Source organism: Oncorhynchus tshawytscha, linkage group LG23 (assembly GCF_018296145.1).
Source record: "Oncorhynchus tshawytscha isolate Ot180627B linkage group LG23, Otsh_v2.0, whole genome shotgun sequence".
In the NCBI taxonomy this organism is placed as follows: domain Eukaryota; kingdom Metazoa; phylum Chordata; class Actinopteri; order Salmoniformes; family Salmonidae; genus Oncorhynchus; species Oncorhynchus tshawytscha.
Genome location: NC_056451.1, coordinates 13,234,970 through 13,257,201, shown reverse-complemented (window position 1 = coordinate 13,257,201; position 22,232 = coordinate 13,234,970). Strand labels below are relative to the sequence as shown.

General features: G+C 45.8%; 2 protein-coding genes across 3 annotated transcripts in view; one reads left to right on the top strand and one right to left on the bottom strand.

Annotated features, from left to right (window-relative positions):
* The first annotated feature begins 319 nt into the window (after positions 1 to 319).
* LOC112222914 (zinc finger BED domain-containing protein 4-like) lies at positions 320 to 2,914 on the top strand. The gene is made up of 2 exons (XM_024385781.2): positions 320 to 1,850; positions 2,029 to 2,914. The coding sequence occupies exons 1-2, from the start codon at positions 1,341 to 1,343 to the stop codon at positions 2,320 to 2,322; spliced, it is 804 nt and encodes a 267-aa protein (XP_024241549.1). The 5' UTR covers positions 320 to 1,340; the 3' UTR covers positions 2,323 to 2,914.
* Positions 2,915 to 7,075: 4,161 nt separating this feature from the next.
* LOC112222907 (PR domain zinc finger protein 1) overlaps positions 7,076 to 22,232 on the bottom strand; it is a 16,216-nt gene continuing 1,059 nt past the window's right edge. The window contains exons 1-7 of one of the 2 annotated variants that reach the window (XM_024385771.2): positions 18,428 to 18,623; positions 15,954 to 16,271; positions 14,057 to 14,176; positions 12,769 to 13,021; positions 9,541 to 10,601; positions 9,302 to 9,430; positions 7,076 to 9,180 (exon numbers count right to left, since the gene is read on the bottom strand). In XM_024385771.2, the coding sequence (XP_024241539.1) occupies positions 8,587 to 9,180; positions 9,302 to 9,430; positions 9,541 to 10,601; positions 12,769 to 13,021; positions 14,057 to 14,176; positions 15,954 to 16,271; positions 18,428 to 18,454 (2,502 nt within the window). In that variant the 5' untranslated portion in view covers positions 18,455 to 18,623 and the 3' untranslated portion in view covers positions 7,076 to 8,586. Of the gene's footprint in view, positions 9,181 to 9,301; positions 9,431 to 9,540; positions 10,602 to 12,768; positions 13,022 to 14,056; positions 14,177 to 15,953; positions 16,272 to 18,427; positions 18,624 to 22,232 lie in introns of those variants that run through there. The other variant, XM_024385772.2, reaches the window with a different exon arrangement.

Here is a 22,232-nt window from a genome sequence, read left to right as displayed (position 1 = left end):
AGCCCGTGTGTTTGTGTGACAAAAATGTAAAATGTTCATTCACTGCTTACTAGGGGTGAAACGGTATGTGTATTCGTATTGAACCGTCTGGTACAGGGTCCACATTGCACGGTTCGGGACGCACTGCGAACCGAACAATACATGAATAATATATTATTGCTAGAAAAATATAGATATTTAATTGTAAAAACATTTTTTTGCATAAACCAGTGGCGTATAAATTAACGTGGGAAAAATGTCCACATAGTAATAAAGTTGTTTATAGTTGTCTGCAGCTCCGCTCATTAGTTTTTTCACTCCAACGAGAACAGAGCTGAGACAGTTGTAGCAGCAATTACCTTATGAAGGAATTAGCAGTTAGCTAAATGCAAAGGAGCAACATGGCGAGCCAGAACAAGAAGACGGCCCAGTATCATTCAGGTCTGCCGCATGGGAACATTTCGGTTTCCCTGTAAACTATAACGGGGATTACCAACGAGTGGGGGATAAAACATCTACAACATGTAGGCTCAGTTCATTTAGCAGATAGCCTATTAGAGTGGTAATACAAGTAACATGACTCCTCATTTGCGCCGACACCTCAAAGTGCCAATCCGTGGGACTAGGCGAAAAAATGAAACGGCAAACGCTTCTCCCCACAGCCTTCAGACAGCAATATGCGTCTGACTCCGGTAGGGCTAAAGAAATCAACGCAGCGATAGCAAAATTCATAGCAGCATGTATGCGACCCATATCCGTGGTAGATAATGCGGGGTTCACAAACATGTTTAAAGTGGTCGAGCGCGTTTCACTATTCCTTCCCGTACACATTTTGCCCAGACATTAAAGCCTGCGTTATACAAACAAAAACTTGAGAGCGAGTTGTCAGAAACGCGGTATGTTGCTCTAACAACAGACAGTTGGACGTCTAGAGCTACAGAGAGCTACCTTACTGTAACGGTTCATTTAATTACGGTAGAATGGGGATTACAAAGCCATGTCTTTCAAACACGTCCCATTGAGAGTAGTCACACCAGTGTCAACTTTGGGGAAGAGCTAAGGGCAGTAGTTGCAGTGTGGAAGTTGGAGAGGGATAATGTAACGATTCCTGTGACCACTGACAACGCTAAAAATATTGTAAATGCAGTTGCACTAGCTGGATTTGGGCAACATATAGGATGCTTTGCTCACATTATTAATCTAGCATCTCAAAAAAAAATGTCAGTGGATCCAATCTATCGTCTCCTAGCAAAGATCAGGAAGGTGGTATTCTCAAATCACAACTGGTGGTATTCTCAAATCACAACTGGTGGTATCCTCAAATCACAACTGCTGCACATGTTTTCAAGACAAAACAGGAGATGCTGGAGCTGCCAAACTACAAACTAGTACAAGATGTCCCTACTAGATGGAATTCAAGCCATGACATGGTTGAGAGGTACCTTGAGCAGAAAGTTGCGGTGTATTCTACACTGACTGATCAAGCCGCGAGGAAGAATGTCAAAGATATTGTGACCTTGTCTGAAAATGACAAGAAGACTAGCAGAGGAAGTTATCAAAGTGTGTCACAAACAGTCACAACACTGAGATGCACTGAGAGCATCCCATCAGTTTCCATGGTCCTGCCTATGAAAACAATGATCCTGAAATCAATGGTGGCATCTGATGAAGATGACCCCGCAGTAAGGGATGTCAAGACTGCTATCAGAGTTAATCTGGAGCCTAGATATGCTGACCCTGGTGTCCAAGACTTCTTACACAAGAGCACCACTTTGGACCCCCGGTTCAAGTCCCTGCTGCACCTGGATGCTGCTGCTCGTCTGAGAGTCGACAATGAACTCACAGCAGAGATTGTGACCAATACACAACAGGTGTTGTATTTATTTTGTTAATGTGACATTCATTATTTTATTAATTAGGAATTTAACAATTCATTATAAGGTAATAATTGTAATTGTCATAATAGTGTCTGATATATATTTCTAACAACAAATCATATTTTTAAAGCCACTTCAGAGAGAGTAATTTTCATCTAATTTAATTCTGCAGGGTCAAGCCACAGGAGCCAACCCCTCTCCAGAGATGGCAGACTACAGGGGTTCTACTCCAGAAAAGGAGGTGACCTCATACAGGGAAGTGGACTGTATTCCCCTGGATGCTGATCCACTTACATGGTGGAAGACCAAAGAGTTAATATACCTTCATGTTGCCATGTTAGCAAGGTGCTACCTGGCTGAGCCTGGGATCTCTGTCCCTAGTGAGAGGGTATTCTCCACAGCTACCTGGCTGAGCCTGGGACCTCTGTCCCTAGCGAGATGGTATTCTCCACAGCTGCCTGGCTGAGCCTGGGACCTCTGTCCCTAGTGAGAGGGTATTCTCTACAGCTACCTGGCTGAGTCTGGGACCTCTGTCCCTAGTGAGAGGGTATTCTCTACAGCTACCTGGCTGAGTCTGGGACCTCTGTCCCTAGCGAGATGGTATTCTCCACAGCGGCTGACATTGTCACAGTAAGCCGATCTGTGCTCACTGCAGATCATGTGGAAAGACTAATCTTCTTAAAGAAAAACTTGAAAATCTGATTACATTTCATTTTTTTTCAAGTAATCAGTCTCAAGTGGTCCTATTTTGTTTAAGGCACTGCTATGTAACTTAATTTTGATATATGCTGCTGGACTATGCACTGTTGTTGAAGTTCTGTTTTAAATGACTATTTTTTCCCTGTTATAAGACAGGCACTGTTGTTTTTTGTTGTCCCTTTGTTTCCATCTGCTCCTGGGAATTCAAGCTACCCATGTTTACTATTATAATACATGGAAAATCTAAATACAAATGACATATTTCTCAGGCATTTATTTTGTCGATGTATCGAAACCGTACCGAACTGTGAGTTTTGTGAACCATTTCACCCCTACTGTTTACAGTATTTTTGAAAAACTTCCTGAAATAAACAAAATGCAATGATGTAAATATTTATATTTAGTCCATTGGGACTTTTTCTCCGGCCCATCTGAGTACATGAAAAGTTTTGTAAAATGCACTCACAAACAGGGCCTAAAATTCACTTTTTGGTCCACCAGCCACTGTGTTAGGTAGATTTTAAAAATCTAACAAGAGGCGGTTCTGTATCATAAATACAGTCGCAGGTAGATGGGTTGACTGGCTCTTGTCTATCGCGTCGGGCCGAACAGCTTCATCTGCATGTGACTATATTCATGATAGAGCACTGCCTCGCTTGCCTAATTGCTTTGACAAAACTATTACCAACATATTAAAATAACAATGAATTACATATTTTCATTAACGTTATTTTGAACAAGAAAAAAATCGAACAGAAAAGGTGGGAGATTAACGTGGTAACGTGATTTGAGGTTCATGTACCTGTGAGATTGAGAATCTGACTAATAGTTGCGCTGTCTTCTCTTTAGCAGTTGAAACGCAAACATTTAAAAACAACGTGGCTTGTGAACAAAACAATGTAAATAGCCAAGAAACACAAGAACAAAGTATTCTTTCAGTTGACATGCGTTCCAAGTAAATTAGACCAATTTTTATGCCTGTGCGCAACGCTTCTAAAAAGGAATCTTTCACTCAGCTCTTAAAGTGCACACAGCCCCCAGCCAGGCAGTGTTGCAGCGCGAGGTGGGATAAGCAAAAACAGAGTTTCCCACATTCGGTCCAGCGCGGACCCCCCTTTTGGTTTTTGCTCTACACAGCTGATTCAAATAACCAACTAGTCATCATGCTTTGATTATTTGAATCAGCTGGATCGTAGTTCTTTGACTTTGTGCAATTAATTTACCAGCTATGAAATTTAACAAAACAGAATAAATACTTTTAAAACAACTACTGCAACATTTATTTAGCTATAAATGTGATCATCATTTACTATTTATGTTCACAAATGCGATTGAAATGCTCGCACTTTGGACCCCTGACCACCCTCCAACTTGGCTGGTGAAATAGACATTTTTACCCACCAATGCCAAAATCTACCTGCATTTGGCAGGTGGCATGTGTTAATTTTAGGCCCTGCTCAAAGAACCAACACATGCTCACAGTACATTCACCCACATTGATATATAGCACCAGCTATAAGCCCCCTTCACACACAGTTACAGTCACACATAATACATAACCTCTCTCATTGAAGTAGCAAGGATATTGTTTGCATATGTGCATATGATGTGGTATGGAGAGAGAAAGAGAGAGAGTGTGTGTGTGTGTCACATACAGGTTCTGAGCCAGGATCGAGGGAGGGAGACAAAAGGAGCGGTGTGTGGTGGCAGGAAGCGAGGGAAGGTAATCATAATTCTTAATCGGAGGGCTTCACACGTGGCTCGTAAATTCACACAGCAGAACACTAATTGCTATAATGCCCGAACAACTCACTCCCCTTCCCATCCTTACTCCATCTGTGTCATCTGGATAGGGCCGATGACAACACTGTGGAAATCTGTGGGCCACTAGTCCCGAAGATTCCTTTCTCATGATTATGTAAAGATGTTAATTCATATAAATTCAGTTTTTTGGGTGTCTCAGCAAGAGGAAGTTACTCAGCAAATCTTTTCAAGCCTGGTGTATCCCACAGGGCGGCGCACAATTGGCCCAGTGTCATCTGGGTTAGGGGAGGGTTTGGCCGGGGTATGCCGTCATTGTAGATAAGAATTTGTTCTTAACTGACTTGCCTAGTTAAATAAAGGTTAAATATATACATCTGTGATAAATCTGCACCTCGCACAGACACACACTCACATACTTGCACACATATGCAGATGCATGCCACCTATGCACGATGGCGGTGACTCAGCACTACATCACTGTAGCCATCTTTGTTCAGCCTCTAGCTTCATTGGGACAGATGAGCTTCATTTGCTGCTCCTTTGTATTCAACCACAGTTCCCCTTGGTTCCCAGATGCTAGTTGCACAGCGGTATGTCCATGTGTTCAAGTGACCAACTGTACTGTACTGCTCATAATTTCTCCCTTCTCTGCGGTCCATATGACCCGGTCACCATGTGTTCTGGTCCTTATCTGTAACTACGGCTCGCCTCTTCTGGTCCTCATCTGGTCCTCATCTGGTTTCTGTTTTTGTCCTAAAATGGGGTCGACTTCCTGTCAAGATGGGCTAAAGGGGACAGGTTCGGGAAGTTCTATGAGGCAGAGAGAGATGTATCACATCCCATTGAGTTTGATGACCCCCCTTCTGCTTGCGTAATGCTGTCCTTGTTACAGTATATTTATGGCAAAACTAGGGTTTGTTTTCCGGAAACATCCTCATCGATGGCGTCAGCCTGGAAGGGAACTCACAAGTTGGTATTTCGTTGTGTGCGTATGCGTGTGTGTCGGGGGGTCTGTTTCGTCTACGGTTTCATTGATAGAAACTAAGACACACATAACGAAAGAGTCTTGTGGAGAGAACATTAACTTGCAGATGGAGACGCTAAATACAACTGACACTTTTGTGTGTAAACTATCGCTTAGCTTTATTTACTCCTCTGTCACACAGCCAGAGTGTGTGTGTCTGTGACAGTGAAAGAGAGGGAGAGTTGTAAGGTCCAGAGCCATACTGTTTTGAGGCAACATGTTGCCAACTGAGTTTAAGAGATTTATATCCCATGTTCGTTTAGGAACATGAATAGCACCAATGTTTGCGTGTCTCAAGGGTGACTCCACCAAAAAGTATTTCCTTTCACAATGTTCGACAACACCATTAACCAATAACGTGTTACTCACATTACCAACCAGTTGAGAGGTCCCCAGTTAGGTTTAGGGAAGCCCAGTAAGTCTGTTTTCACCCACTCAGTCAGTCAAAAAAAGTACCATCCCTAAGTCATGCTAGCTGGGGCAGTGGAACTTGCTGTGTCAACATCTGATTGTTCAGTTTCCCTGATAGTAATAATAGGATGTTGGAGAGAGAGCAAATAGCCCATGCTACGTTAAAGCGAAAACCGTTGAGTCAGAAGGTGAGAGCACAGGATGTTTTCGGTTTGACAAAGAGCACGTAGGCTACGCTACAAACTCAGACGACAGTTCTTGTTTGCTAATGCAGAAGATTCACAAACAGGAGCAAGTTTATAGGCAAATGGTAATGGCTACCTTCCAGCTAGTCTTGAAATAAACCAAATAAATGCTAGGTCAGAAACATGAATAGCTCAGCTGTGCTAGCTAGCTTAACGTTTACATTATAATAGAGCTTGTTCATGATTGTGCCTTGTAGGTCTACATACAGGCAACTGCCAAAATAAAGGAAACAAGTAAACGAGGGTTCTAGCGGATGTTATGGTTTAGGTCTACTCAATCCCTTTATGTTGGTGTTTCCTTTATTTTGGCAGTTACCTGTACGTGCCTTACTCTGAAACCAGAGTAAGGTGATGTCTAGTATTTTTACACTGCCCAAAACCATTCTGTTTTACTTGACCAGGAGGAAAACAGGTATGTTATGCTGCTGTGTATACTACACTGTGGGTTTGATTGTACAGAGCCTGCAGTCTGTACTGAATTATTTACTTTTTCAATGAGCAGACGCTCATGAGGAAATGGTACAGGATAAACTGAGGATAAAAGACCGACCACAGTTACTATTGCCGTGGGGTAGGGGGATGTGTTCCAAATGTACTCTTATTTCCTTTTCCTGTCTTTTAGTTTAGCACAGCACGCAATAAACTTAAACCATTTTTTTTTTTTAAATGGACACACCTTCAGTCCTCTTTACTACATACCGACCATGCATGACTAGAACATTCATAGAAATCTTGTGTTGAGGTCAATGAAAGGTTTGTGTGTCTTCTAAATACACTATTCTCCATTCATTCCATCCTTTGGAAATTCTTCCAGTGTCTTGATCTAAACCAAAAAGGCATGCTTACCACTTTGATGATGCCTCATATTGTCCAAGGCAAAGTGGTGTCTCATTAGTTTTAACTAGCTACCTCTCCTGTCCTTTCCTTCATGATCACTGATCTGGGGCTACATGAGAGGTGGAAGCAACATGATCTACCCAAAGCCATAGATTACGGAGACCCTAATGTCTGCTAGCTGCTTCTCCTAAAGCACAATACCCACAACAGGAGGCAGATAAAAAGTCACACACAAAGAGTCAGATTAGAACTGTGGACATTTATCATAAATTTACATTTTGCACATAAATAACTATGTAAACAGAGACAGTATTTTTTTTCAATTTCTCTCCTCTAGGGCTAAAGATGAAAGGGGACGCTTTGGTCATACTTTAGGGTTGGAGGGAGAGAGAAAAAAAGAGAATGGGGACTGATGTGCAACTGCTTCCAGGTCACCGGCATGGGGTCAGTTGCTATGGAGACAAACCATGTCATCTTACAGCCATTATAACAGTCCAATCATATTGAAGTGGGAGGAGCACCGGCAATTAAGTCATAAAGGGGAGGGGCCAGTGCATAAGAAGGCCGAGGTGCTTTGGTCTGTGCCATTTAAGAATGAGAAGGGGGATACATTTTTCTCAAACAAAACAAAAACTACAAAACCACAGCTAAAGAGCTAACACTTCATCACAGACAAAAACTGTACTCTTGGTCTTCTTTTCAATTCTTTAAAAGTCTCTTCTTTTTGGTGTGTTTGAAACTAAAGCCAAGTAGACTTTGATTACTCGCCTCTGACAAATCCCATTTGCGAAGGTTTACTTGGTCCCCTTTTGCGATTGACAGTGTTTTGAAGTTCCCTTGGACTGTGGGCGGGGGGGAATTCCCGGACTCACAGTCTTTATATGCTACATATTGAGCAGACTTCTCTGCACTTTGGATCATGTGGAGCTGCACTCCAGTTCATTTTGGAGTCTTCAAGTAGCAAAAGCAATAAATAGAAACACACTTGCCTTCAGTTTCCCTCTGAACAGACACACACATACTCACACTCCTACTCACAGGCATACAATCATACACACATTGAGGTAACTGTTGTTGAAAATATACAAACAAACAAAAAGCCCTATTTTGTAGAGCTCAGGATGAGCGTGGACATAGGGACGCTTGCTGGAAGGGTCAGAAGGTCAAGCAACACCTTTTCTTTCTAATCAACAGTTCGTGTTCACCTTTGGCAAAACAAAGTTGTGACCTTTGACCCTTTAACCTGCTATATTGTTTAAATAAAATAAAAAAAGAAGTGGGCACCCCTGCTTCTCAACAGGTCACACATGACAGATACAGGCAGAGAGAGAAAGTATATACAAAGAAATGGCCCCAGAGTGAAATCAAACAAACAGTAAATTACAATGAATTACATGGTCATTGTCAACATCACTTCCACATATTGCTTTTTGAAGACAAAATAATTGCATAATAAATTAAGGAGGTTATATAACAAATTGAACAAAAATAACACTTGGAAAATAGACAAATAATAGTAATAATAATGATATGAAATCCAGGGTGGATGATTGTCCTGTCTTAAGTGTAGGACACAGTGGAACAGTTTAGTAGTCTGGGGACAGTGTCTCTTGGAGCCCTGAGTACAGAAGTCCCTGAATGTTTGAAAACCCCAGTCGCTACAACCATCAAAAATATATTTACACTCGTTGCTCCTGCTAACCAAGTTCTCAGAGCCACAGTCTGACTCAACGTCCTTTAAACGGTGAGCTCAAGCCTGTTCCTCGGACTCCTGCTTGATCGTGACGTTGGAAGGAAGAAGCGGACTGCTTCGGCGCAGTTTGATAACTGACGTCTCATTGACTGAATTGTACAGGCCGCAACTTGTAGACTGGAGTTCGCTTGCGCCGCCCTTGTGGTGGTGGTAGCCGGAGGTCTTGAGGTCCATCTCCCTCCACAGCATCCCCAGGACCTGCTTCTCCAGGACAGCCTCGACCTCAACCCCTCCCTGGAGCTGGTCCAGCCTCTCAGCGTGGTCGCTCATGTCGAAGCGCTCAATCTCCTCATTGATGCGCTGGAGCTCTTCCTGGGTGGAGGGGCTGGGGGAGGGGCCACCTGAGGAGGTGACGGCAGCCAGACAGTAGCCCTTCAGGTGTAGCCGCAGGCTGCACAGGTGAATGTAGTGGCGGTGGCAGTGGGGGCACTTGTGTGGCCGCTCGCGGGAGTGAAGGCGCTTGTGCAGCTTGAGGTGGACAAACTGGGTGAACTTGGCAGGGCAGAGCTTGCACGAGTAGGGCTTCTCACCCGAGTGGAGGCGCAGGTGGGTCTTTAGGTTGCTGGTGCTGCTGAAGCGCTTATGGCACACCTGGGGGGAAAGAGGACAAGTGAAGGGTTAGAGGAGGAAGTTCAGCGTTGCTTATGTATATGCTGCAGCTAGCTAGCTTAATAGACTTGCCGGCTAGCATAGAATTTGTGGTGGTCTTTACCGAGCACTCATGGGGCTTCTCTCCAGTGTGCACCAGGAAGTGTTTCTGCAGGTGGGCCAGCTGGGTGAAGCCCTTACTGCAGGTCGAACACTTGAAGGGTCGCTCACCGCTGTGGACACGCAAGTGCACCTACACACAGCAAGGACACAATGATACGTCAGTTGGGTTCAATGCAAGGGAACACAAAGTAGTCTGGCTGCATGGAATGAAGTGAGCGAACAGAATGTCTCCAGTCTCACCTTGAGGTTAGAGAGTTGGCCGAAGGTCTTGCTGCAGACGTTACACTCGTACTTGATCTTGCCGTTCTGCTTCTTGAGTGGGTAAGGCAGGGTCTTGTAGCCTGTAGAGCCACCACCACGCTTCATCTTGCTCAGGTTCATGGCCTCCTCCTCTTGCCGGCCGCTGGCACTGCCCAGCAGGGCTGAGGTAGGCTTGGTGGGCACACGCTCACTAGGGGCTGCCGTGCCCGCTGTAGGGGAGCCGCTGGTGGGGGCGTGGAGGTGCCCGTGTGGGTGAGGATGAGCATGGCCAGGGTAGGGGTGATTGGGGTAGTGGGGGCCGGCCTTGTCCTTGAGGGTGGTGGCGGCCGAAAAGGCACTGGTGGGGGCGGAGTGGAGGAAGTCCCTGTGGGTGGAGAATGAGGGGTGGGAGGAGTCAGGCAGTAAGAACCTTCTCCCCGCCTCCCCAGGCAGCAGGGGCATGTGGGGGGGCAGCAGGCTGCTGAAGAGAGGGTACATTCTTGGAAACATGCCCCCAACAGTGGGCACCCCACCCCCAGGTAGTGGGTAGTGGTGGGGTAGCATGTAGCGGGAGTAGTGGGGGCCGGGAGGGTAGAAGGGTGAGGAAAGGGGGGCGGCTGGTGGAGAGTAGCCTGGGAAGGGACCCAAACCTCGGGAGTAAAAAGAGGATGGGGGTGTGGGTTGGGGAGCTGCGGGGCTACCGTGGGGGCTACTCTCCGGACTGCTCCGCGCCGACGGACTTGGGGTCGCTGACGACTGGTTGCCTGGTGATCTGATCGCTGTGTAACCAAACTGTACCGGGCTGGTCTTACGACTCAGGAACTCTTCAGTCAGATGAGGGTGGGGGCGGAATGGGGGGTAGAGGGCACGGGGGTACAGAGGTCGCTCGGGGCTGTCAGCACAGCGGGGTCGCGTGGCCAGTGGCCGGCTGGGCTCCCTCTTGCTGGAGGTGGTGGGGCCCCTGAGGATGGAGGAGACACTGTGTTCTATCTTGACTGGGGCACTGCTGCTGCTGACATGCTCCTCACTGGCCTGCTGCTTGGCTTCCAGCAGAGACTGCTCTGTAGAGGGTTGAGAGAGAGAGGTCAGACACTGTCCTCCATCTGACTGAAGACCACGTTTCCCTTTGACTTGGTGTCAGGAGCATTTTAAAGTGCCCACAGAAAGAAAAACTTACCTAGACATGTCTTTAGCTTAGGATAAATAATGGTCTTTCAGCTGTAGAGTGTGAGGGGGGAGGAGGGGTTAGGAACACAGTAACCCAGTGGTCCAATTAGAGCGACAGATTTGACGAACGATCATGGGGGGCTAAAAGACAGGAAGTGAGGCGTGACGGCTGCCTCTGGGCAGGGTGTGTGTGTGTGTGTGTGTGTAGAGGAGGTGGTCTGGGGGCAGATAAAAATCAAGATAAAATCCAAATGGGGGCAGGGCTGATTGAAAGTTTCCTCTCCAAAGTTTGGCCTCAACCTGCCCTCTCCTCCTGACTCTCTCCCCCTGTCTCTCTCTCTCACACACACACACACACACACCATGACAAAGAGGCCTTTGTCGCTTCCAGGATACACACGCTAAACGCCTCTGCATGTCGGTTAGCACATCCTCACCTGTTAAACCTCCATCAGAGTTGGGATTTAGAGCCGACTTCAATCCCATCCATTTACTACTCATTGAACCTTTACTAGAGGGTCGCGAATCTGTGTGTGTGTGTGTGTGTGTCCACTAACGTGTATATACATTAAGCTTTCCAGCACTCAGAATTACTCGACAGACTTTCAACCAACACACAGTGACCCCCACACCACTACTGCGGCAGTATGTAAACAGAGGTTATCAGTGCCCCCCCCCCCTTTCCTCCTCCCTGTCCTCCCCCTCAGATAACACCACTCCCAGCCCTCCTCTCTTTCCCCTCCTTTCTTACAGAAAACAAACAGGGTGGCCATCTTGGAGATATCAATCTGTCAGCACAGTCCCGCCGCCAGGAAGTTCAAGTAGTCAATAGAGGAGACGCTTTTCTTCCTCTCCTCCCTCCCTTTTCTCTGTCTCTCCACTTTTAAAGTGCCAAATAAATTAGGGAGAATGCCAAGGAGCCGTCAGCCCGTCACACACAAACACGCACAGGGGCACGTGTGCGCGCACACACTTTTGAGATTAAAAGAGTGAGTGTGTTGGAATGAAATAACTCTCCGGGTATGTGTGTGCTTGCATGCAAGGGAGAGGGGGTGTGAGTAGGATAGTATGCGTTTGAACGAACACACATTTAGAACAGGAAATGCTAACAGGTGCCATATGTCTGTGCAAAACGTATTGTCATTGATTGTCACACACACACTCAAACATGGAGAAAAAAAACAGCTGTCACACAAAGAGGGAGAGCGAGTGGGAGAAGAGCTTGACTTCAGTCATTTCAGACCAGCCAGTTCTGCTGACTCACACACAACCAACACACACGTCTGGTTCTACTATGACTGGGTTAATGGAGAAAGACACAGGGAGAGAGATGGACCGAGACAGAGAGAAGAAAAACAGAAAGAGGTGAGTATGATGTCATTCCCAGGTCAACAGGGACCCCTGCAGTAGTGGGGTGGTTTAATTACAGGGGCCATAGAGAAAGAGTAGGGGCCAGAGGGGCCAGTACCATGAGGGCGCCCAGGCCCCTGTGTCTCTCTGCCCCAGGAGATGTGCATCTCCCGGGGAACTGTAGTCACTACCTACTACACATGGAGGCAGAATGCTGGCTCCTTCCATCCCTACTCTGTCTGGCGCTCTCTATCTCGCTTACTCTTTTTTTCCCCTCCAATCCATCGCATTTTTTTTTGTTGCTTCCTCACACACTCATATTTGCATTTAGCTGATTGACTTTATGACCAGAGTGACCACATACACACGCAATGGTGGCGCTGACAGAGATGAAAGGTCGAGGGCTGTGTGTGGTAATGCCAGGCTGATGTTCAGAGAGGAAGGAGACGTGGCTCCCTCAGAAACACTGTCAGGCTCTCACAAATATACACTCTCGCGACACACACCAACACTGAGCAGGAAGGTGCTAAATAAAACAACTCACACTCAAGATGACCATGGAAAGTTAAACATAACACCAATAGTACACTATACTTCCATGTAATAAAGCATTGCATACAGTATATGATCATCATTATATAACTGACAGTTTACAGTGTTATTACTATGGTATAACATCCATGTAATAAGGTTTCATATGAAAGGTCTTACTGAGTTTCTGCATCATGAGCTCTCCAGAGGGCGGGTAGTGGAGGCGGTGAGCGAACTCTGGGCAGTACCACACCAGCAGTTCGGTGCCAGGGGGGATGGCCCTCACCGTGTAGAAGTAGATGTTCGTGCCATTCTGGCACGCCGCCAGGTTCTGCTCCCCCGCCGAGTGGGCCGGGTTGACGTAGCGCATCCAGTTAGACCGCTCCTCGTCCAGGCCGTCCACAAAGTGGTGGAAGTCGCCCTCCGAGTAGATCTGAGGGGACGGAGAGTAAGGAAATGGTCAAAGGTTAAAGGGCAAGGAAGTCTCAATGGCAAGTTTAGAACGCTGCAGAAAAACTGTGCTGAGTAACGACTAAATATGTCGACGAATCATATCAGCAGCGAGAGTGTAATATCATTCAAGTGTAGACTCGTTAAATCTCTCCCCTCCTACACTCCAGACCTTATAGCCAGTTATACAGACAGAGATGGTGAGACAGCGAGTAGGAGCCTCTCCCCTCTTATACACGTCTAAAAGAGTTGAGTCAGAGGATACGTCACGCCGACTATGTCAACGACACTCATTCTGAATCCTTCCCCACTCATAGACCAGTCGCTCTCCTATCTGATTGTGACCATCAACATCATCATCGAGAGAGAGGCCTACAACTCTGTTGTTGTGGCTTGCCTGAGCAAGGGACATGAATAGAACACATTGCTTTGGGATGTTGTTGAATCTAGGTGAGTGCCTGTGTGTGTGTGTGTGTGTGTGTGTGTGTGTGTGGGGGGGAGTGGTGCTACATTGTCATTGTTCCTGGAAGTGACACTGAAGCACTGTTTCTGTGTACAGTGTAAAATAGTCATATTCCTCCGTCATTGTTCCACTACAGTTCTTACTGTACTAGCTGCCACACTTACTGATCAGACAACCACTATTGAACAGCAGGCTTCACCCAACAGATATATCATGATGAAATAGGTGTTGAGGGTGTGTGTGTGTGTGTGTGTGTCCGAGACAAGTATGTGTATAAAAACTGCATACACACAGGATGTACCACACACACACACACACACACAGTGGAGAGCCTTAGTCTCAGAATGATTAGAGAGAAAACCCCTTCTGTCTCCACACACAAACTTCTTCAGAATGCAGAGACCCTGGCTGTGACGTCACACTCAGTCAGTCAGTCAGTGGAACAGGAAATGACCTATGATGGTTTTTCTTCCTCTGTGGCTGTCTTTTACTGAAAGTGAAGCGCTCGCTGTGTGTGTGTGTGTGTGTTAGTGGACAGGAGGGAAAACCACTCACCCTCCAGAAGTACTTCCTGTTGGCGTCTTTGGGGACGCTGTCTGCAGTGTAAATCTGACCCACCAAGGGGCCGAAGCGTGTTCCTTTGGGGATGTACTCTCTGCTGGCCACTCCAATCACCTACAGGACAGCGATAAAGACAATTAGTTGAAGTGTGTGTGTTCTGTGGTTAGAGGATTTACGTTATCACATCCTGCCAGGAGGTCACAGTCTTCACATGAAGACGGCCGGAAGAACCCATCATGATCAGATCAACAAACAAGGCTGCCTCCCTCTCTGTGTGTGTTTAATTACTACTCTGTACTAGAAAGAATCTGTGGCCTAAGGTGGGAATTGGACAGTCACACTTTCTTCAAGCCACATTTGCTGTGTGTTTTAAGTGTGTGAACATAAGCAAACACACACCTAACCCTTATCCAGTGCCAACAGGAAGAGTTAGACACCCTGAGGGAAAGAGTTTCCTTTATCTCACCCAGGTTGTGACACAAAGCATCTCGCCCTCCTCACCTTCTCTGTTCCTTTCTAATTGACCACAGGGCCACTCCCTCTGACACCCACTCTCCTAACCACACAACACACCCTACCACATCAAAACAACTCATTATCTAAATAGACTGTTCGCCTTAGAGGAAGATATCCACACCTGATATTGAAGCGCTTTTGTTCCTTGCAAAACAATTTACATTAAAAATAGAAAGAAAAAAGAAAACTTGAAATGGGAGGAAGGAAGAACAGCAAGGGAAGTGCATCCGTCTGAAACTAAGGGATTATCAAACCTAGACGTTCAGCTTATCGCCTAACCATGAAACTGATGTATTCACCAAACCCCCTACACTTGCACGCACACACACACCCTTTCCCTCTTCATGCATATCCTACACAAAACACCCACCCCCTAAAAGGATTGGGAAATCCCCCTTCCCATTTCCACCCCAGGGCCAGACCATGTCTCAAGATTAGGGGTGTTTTGAGGATAACTTATTAACTGACTTTACAATGCTCTCTAAATGACTAAGTCAATGTCCTTTGATCACTGGTAAATGCTATATTCTTTCCACATCCTCTCATTTTCTTCTATCAATCTTAGTGGTCCCTTCTGTGAAGGTGATAAATATTGACTGATACCGTATCAGGTCGTAAACAAACGTGGTGGGAAACACTCATTCTCACACACACACAGGGTGATAAGAAACAGATGAGCAATGACGAGAAAATCTATTCATTGCAACCAAATCATGCGGTCTTGATCAGGTTAAAACCACAAAACGCAACACGCTCCCCCACCTAACCTCGTGACCCCTCACACATATTCTACAGTGTTAAACAGTTAGACTGGGGATCAGTTCGGGTTGTGAAGGAGGTGATATTTGGACAGAGTTGGACAGGTAGGTATGTCGGTAGGGAGAGTTGGGTCTGGTCTAGTGTAGGACTGACTAGTGCGCCCTCTAGGGGATAGAAGAGACAGCGCAACAAAGTGTGAGAACATCGAGGGATAGACGCACAGAGACAGGTATGGAAAATGGTTATCAGGATGTGTTGATGAAGCTCCTGTCAACAGCAGGGCTAAGTATGATTAATGACTCTTCATGGATGGGTGGGAGCTCATTTCTCACTGCGGAGGCTCTGTAGCAACCTGCATCACACCTCAGAGAGTGTGTGTGAATTCCCCTCCACACTGGGCTTACACACCGCTCCTACAACACATACAGGTCGTCGCCGTGCTCCAGTGTGCGATCTTTTACAACGAGACACGCTCCTCACCACAATTTCACCTGGCTGACATTTCTGCTGCTGTCATATTTTACCTAAAGTGGAATCATGCGAGTTTGGGGGGGGGCATATGGGTTTACAGACGGTGTGTGTATTTATGTACACACACACACACGTGTCCTCCTACCTCTTTGGATTCCGCTAGTTGTTTGAAGGCCAGGTTACGAGGCAGCGAGGCCTCTGCTCTCGTTAACCCCTCGCTCTCCGTTCCTGCCTCCCGCGGAGTATCCTTGACGATGTAGGTACACTTCTCCTCAAACTCTGCCTCCGTCCACTTCATCATGTCCGCCTCCTCCATCTTAGAGTCTGTGTCGGTGGCCATTTTGGATCCTGTGCCCATCTGAGTTTCCGTGTCCCTGTGGAGTTCTGTGTCCATTTTGACGACGTCGTGCTCTACGGTGTGGGCCCCCTCAGTAGTCAACATGGCCGAGCTATGAGAGGTAGCCTGAGAAAGGGAGAGCGAGTGAGGAAAAAAAAAGATCAAGAGACAGACAGATGGAGAGAAGGAGAAAGGAAAAAAATGTAGAAGGGGAGAGATGAGATAAAGACAACAGAAAGACAAGGGGGAGAAAAAAGGGGGAGCGTTATTATCCAGTATGAGTCAGTGAGTGGCGAGTTCCTTTGAGACTGGCTGACTAAGCAGACAGTGTCTGTGCTCTCTCTGTGGGAACAAGAGCCACAGTCGACCGACCCCACTAGCCTCCAGCCCAGGACAGTCTGATCCCCACTACTCTCTACTTAGAGGGAAACACTCAATCACAGGAAACCATCAACTATTCAAATAAGTTACATAAAAACTTATTGAATCCAGAGTGAAAAGTCTATGAATGTTTTATTACAGATGAGTTGTGACCCAAGAGTATGTATGTGTTATATACTGTATGCTGATCTGGCTAGTGTCTCCAGGCAAGACAGATTGGTCAACCTATCTGCACAAGTCATTGGTCAATGGCAGCCAAGCTGTGAGTCCTTTCTGTGGGCTATGTAAGTTGGCATAAGGTCAGGGCCAGCCACGCTCCCCCCACCCCCGGTCTCTCTACCCTCCCTCACCCTCTTCATTCCCTCTGTACCCTTCTCCCACTCTGTCCAACTCTACATCCGTCTAGCCTACCCTTCTTCATTCTCCCTCCTTGTCAAACTGTCAACATCAGTATCTTAATCCCCCTCTTCCTAATGCTCTCTCGCTGTCCCTCTCCATCTCCAGGGTGGAAAAAGAGTCAAACAGGGGAAGGCGGAGGAAGGAAATCCTGTCTGGGTCTGAATGGAGCTAAAATTGGAAGCAGAGTAGCGGAACCGGCAAATCATCCCCAAGTGTGTGTGGGACAGTCGGGAGGGAGCGCCAAACTTTTCCATTTGAGGGGCCACAGCAGCACAAACAAACTTCAAACGCTCCCCACCCAAGACCATCACACACACAAAAAAACAACAGTGTATGTAGAATAAATGATCGTATGTCACAGATTGTCAAATTTCAAGGCCGATGATAGACTGAAATGCAACCTGATACGCCGTCACTCACTCACATAATTCAGGAAAAACGTACCATAACCCACACCAGAAATCTACTTGACCCTCCAACAATCTCCAAAACTAAATCACAACTAAAACCTTGACAAAATTCAACATGACCCTATACTCAACAACATTCACTCAAGCCTACAAAACAGGTTCCTAGGAGACTAGTGTAATTAATGAACTTCTGGAAGAGTAACAGAACAAATCGCTTTTCCAACATTTCTTTAAAAACAAACTGTACGACAAAACAATACCCCAAATAATTACATGAAATTATAATACAACAAACTAGGATATTCCATTTCAATTTAGAGTAGATCCTTTCAAACTATTTAATATTGTGATATTATTTATTGGACATTGATTTCATGAATATACTTTAAAGGGATTTAAATATATAGATAAATATAATACCAAACACTAGTCAAAATCTGTTCCTGCTAATAAAGACATCTTTCTATGACAGCTGTGCAAAACTAATACTGAAACTGAGAACCTGGCCAAAAGCAACTGATTTATCCCCCCACACACACACACACACACACACACTTCTGTTCAAATAACACTACTGATATCGTTTAACAGACTTTGAAAATACAAGTTTCAAATTTAAGCAAGCTATAACCAATGACAATTTCTGGAATTTTAATAATTAAAATAATTCTGCTGAAGTGGACAAACTACAATAAGCTTTTAACAATTTAAACCATCTCAATACTCAAAATGATTGCATTTAAATATTCTATTACACAATATATTGAAAGTTTAACAAACTCATTGCATAATGGAGTGGCCAGACAAACAAGGAGAAACCCTTATGACTTATATAAATAAGTCATAAAATAAACCTTCATATTTGTTGTCACTGGATTCATTTAGAAAAGTCTTTGTTCGATTCTTATTACAAGCAAAACAAATGTAATACACAACTTTAAATTAAAATCCTCAAAACTAATAATAGAATTTAGGAAAAAATGTAGTAAATATTTCCTTAAAATAAAGTGGAAGTACCAAAATAATAATATATATTTTTTTAAATTCTACAAGACTCTTTCTCCATTGACTAGGGTTCAGTAGCGTACTCACCGAGAAGCTTTGGTCCCAGCCACACATAGGGCCGAATGATCTATCACCTGGGTGAGTGTGTTTGTGTGCGCACGTGGGACAGGTGCAGTTCACCCTCTCCCCCTCTGATCCAAGCACTATTCCAGAGTGTGAGTGCTGTGTGTGAGCGTGTGTGTCTGCTCCAGTGAGTGCCTTCTGTTTAACTGACTGCCCCGTGACAAGTGAGGGAGATGTTGATTCACTCAGTGGTCCCGCCCTCATTCGGTCTCCACTCCCCCTCTCAAGGACCGCCCACCACCATGAGGAACACGATCGCTTGCAGCTCATTCAGGGTAGCAGTGGCAAACGCACAATGCCCTATGGAAATAGCAGGCGCTTTCACCTGAGGCATGAGCACTTGCTGCTACACACAAAACAAACACACAACAATATCGATTGGAACATAAAAGTACCATCACACACCTGAACATCATTCTCCTGCAGTCTTCGAAAAACTTTAATACATTAGAAAAGGTTGCCAGTTCCAAATCAAAGTCTCAAAAACATATTCCCTCAACATAGGTGATTGTTGTGTAACTATTATATATCAACAACCCCCCCCCCCCCACAAACACACAGATTGGGGGAGGGGGAGGGTGTTTATGAGTCTTAATGTAGAAGGAGGACATCCTGTGAGTGACTCAATGCCCCTATACTGTTTACCCCAGCACAGAACTGCAGACAGACGTTCCTCTCAAACACACACAGATGCACACCCTCTAGAGGGCGACACTGGACTGACCTCATGGCTCAGTCCCACCAACACATCCCTCTCTCCTTCCCTTTCTATCTCTCTGCCTCTGGTAATAAACTGAGGCATAAAAAGACCAGGGCTTGCTGACCCTGGTTAAATACAACACTAAACACTGTCTCTCCTCCTCCATCTAGTCCTCTTTTTCTCCATCCGTGGTCTGTATATCAGATCCTCATAGCAAAGCCCACTCAAAGCAAGCAACCATGTCCTGGAATTCAACTGGAAATCCCCTACTCTCCCCCTCTTGATTGACATTAGTCTTGAGTGGGGCAGAGTGGAGTGAGGGCTAATGAAGAATGGTAATGAAGAAAATAAAACATGAGGCAGGGAGGGAGGTCAGGGAGGGAGAGAAAGACAGGACATAACCGGGTCTTCAATCCCTCCCTCTTCCTTTCTTTCTCCCCTCCCACTGGTGACAGAGAGTTGACCACATCACTCGCTGCCTACTCCTTCCTGCCAACAGACGACCCACCGGCCCCAAACACACACGATCTGCACCCCAGCTGGTCTACATGATCGTGCTCTGTAGCGACCAACCCCTACCGAAAAAAACATCTCCCTCCCTCCAGAAAAACAAGTTAAGATTTCAACTAAACAAAAAAACGAGGGAAAATAACATCTTATCCCTTTTGAAAGTCACATGTGGTCCATCCCTACCCGCTTGCTGGCTAGGAACAATCTGGGCCCAGTAGGCTCTCCTGATCCCTTTCCCCTCTCCTCATCCCTCACTCTGCTTAAACTGTAAAGGAAGGAGGGGGCGCAAGCAGGCCTGAGGCTGGGGGGAGGGAGGGGTCCCTCTGCTCTGAAGTCAAATGGCTCTTTTTGTTTATGCGCAGGCCGAGGAGGGTATTTAATGTGGCCTGCATGCCTGGAGGAGAGAGGGGGGGCACACAAAGAAGGGCATGGGGACCTCCTGTCTCTGTTAGTTTTACAGAGGGCTCCTATCAGGGCTAAGAGTATAACACACACAGCATAATTGTGGTGCCAACACATCAGAAGGAGGTAGGGATTATGAAAAGAAAGAAGAGAAAGGCGGTGAGGATGAGTGGGTGGAATGGGTGGGGGTGGCTAAACCACAGGTGAGATTAGCAGCCATTCCAAATTCCTGCTTCCCTCTGAGACAAGAGGCAAACTTTATTGACTTCATAGCAGATACAGCTTAACGGTCCTGCTTTTCATGTTCTTGTTGTCACAAAAAGAGAAGTACTGGCTACACTGTCCATTTCTCATTCATGCGCCCTGACTGTTATTCACATTGTGAGAGAGTTTGAATATCACAATCAATCTTCCCAAAACTTTCCCCACAACAGCAGTGGATCTTATCATGGGAGTTGATCTGGAGTGTCACTGATTTTCTCCCCTTTGTCACAATAGGTTTTAATTCCGGTCTACAGGATGCCTCTCACAAGATCATAGCAAGAAGATTGTTATTGACCATTTCCTGTGGCGTGTGTGTGTCAAACGAAGCTTGTATCCGCTTGAACTTTCCTCAAAAAATGTGTGCGCGGAGGAGGCACAGTGGATTTGGGTGTTGTTCTGGAAAGAGTTAGACCGTCAATGGAGGAACCATGGGGGTTAGAACCATTATCCCGTTTGGGCTGAGGGACCTGTGTGTGTAGACGCGTGGCATGCATCAGGTCAAGCCCCCCTACAGTGTAGAGCAGGGTGGAGTTGAGGCATTGCAGTAGCTCTCATCTTGCCAATCCACCGCGGCTGCACACACACACTACACACACACACACTCCCGCCTCAGCCATCTGGAGGGACTGTCCACACGGCGGACACGTGTGTTACGATCAACACCACCAGACAGTCACCCTCCTTAACCCAGAGGAAGAGCTAATCATGGTCTATTTGGCACATGCCACTGATTACATTGTACTTTTCATTACAAGTGAAACAGGGGCCAGTGGCATTGACACACTGCTGACAATGAGGCAAGGAAAGAGGGAGGAGTGAGAGGTAGCCCATCAAACACAAGTCCAGATAGAGCTGGCCTGGCACTATCACAAACGTCAAATGATGTAATGACTTCATCACTTCCTGTAATAAAAATACTACAACATTTGCTTCATAACTCAAAAGCACATTTCCCAAATATTAGATTTATGAAATCTTAATTTTGCATTAACTCAGACTGAACAATAGTGTAGAATGACAATAATAGTGTAAGTAACAAGACTGAGATTCTCTTGTTTTTCACAGAGAGAAACGGATGTGTGTGCGTGTGTGACTGATACCCTGGGCAAAACGGACTCAACTCTAGAAACTATAAATGAAACTTTCAACCACTAAATAGAGAAACCTATTTAAGCTCGCAGACCTTTTCCGCAGGTAAATGTTTACCGAGGTTCACAGTGCATTCCCGTAAACAACCCGAAACGTGCGCCCAGTCACAACCAGAATCACATGCCTCTTTTCGGCAATGTGAGGGAAGTCATAAGCCTACTGCACACACATGATGAGCACAGCATTTTGTGATAACACAACCTTCCAACGTGGCTGCGTCATCGGACAAATGTCGAATTACTGACATTTGTATGATAGCATTGATAAGTATATGTAAACCACACCATGGTTTTAAAAAACGTTTTATACACCTATGAACAGAGTGGGCAACGAATCATAAAACAATAGGACATATGATCCTAGGGCCTTTGCTATAGCCCAACTACCGCCCACGACAGCTGTACTTAAAAAACAATGTTTATGTAGTTGTCAGGTTGTGGTATGTGTTACACTGGACAGATATGGGCTAATGTACCATACCCCCGTGCCCGTGACAGCAAGCAAAGCGTTGCGCAGCGGGTGTTCAACTGTTAAAAACTGTCAAATGCCCGCACGGGCACATTTGCCAGTTTAGCGAACGCCATGGTGTAAAGATCGAATCAGGACAATGAATAACCTGTGCAAGACGAGATTGTCGGATAAGAAGCGAAACGGGGCTAACAGGTCAACTCGTCCAAAATATCGGGTTGTTATCCGACTTATTTGTCGGGTTAAAGAATGTAAAAGGACTGAACTGTAGGCTAC

Excerpts from the sequence above, each read along its gene's own strand:
- LOC112222914 (XM_024385781.2), top strand. The coding sequence starts at position 1,341 with ATGCTGGAGCTGCCAAACTACAAACTAGTACAAGATGTCCCTACTAGA. Across the intron at positions 1,851-2,028 it reads TTGTGACCAATACACAACAG|GGTCAAGCCACAGGAGCCAA; the intron begins GTGTTGTATTTA and ends TTAATTCTGCAG.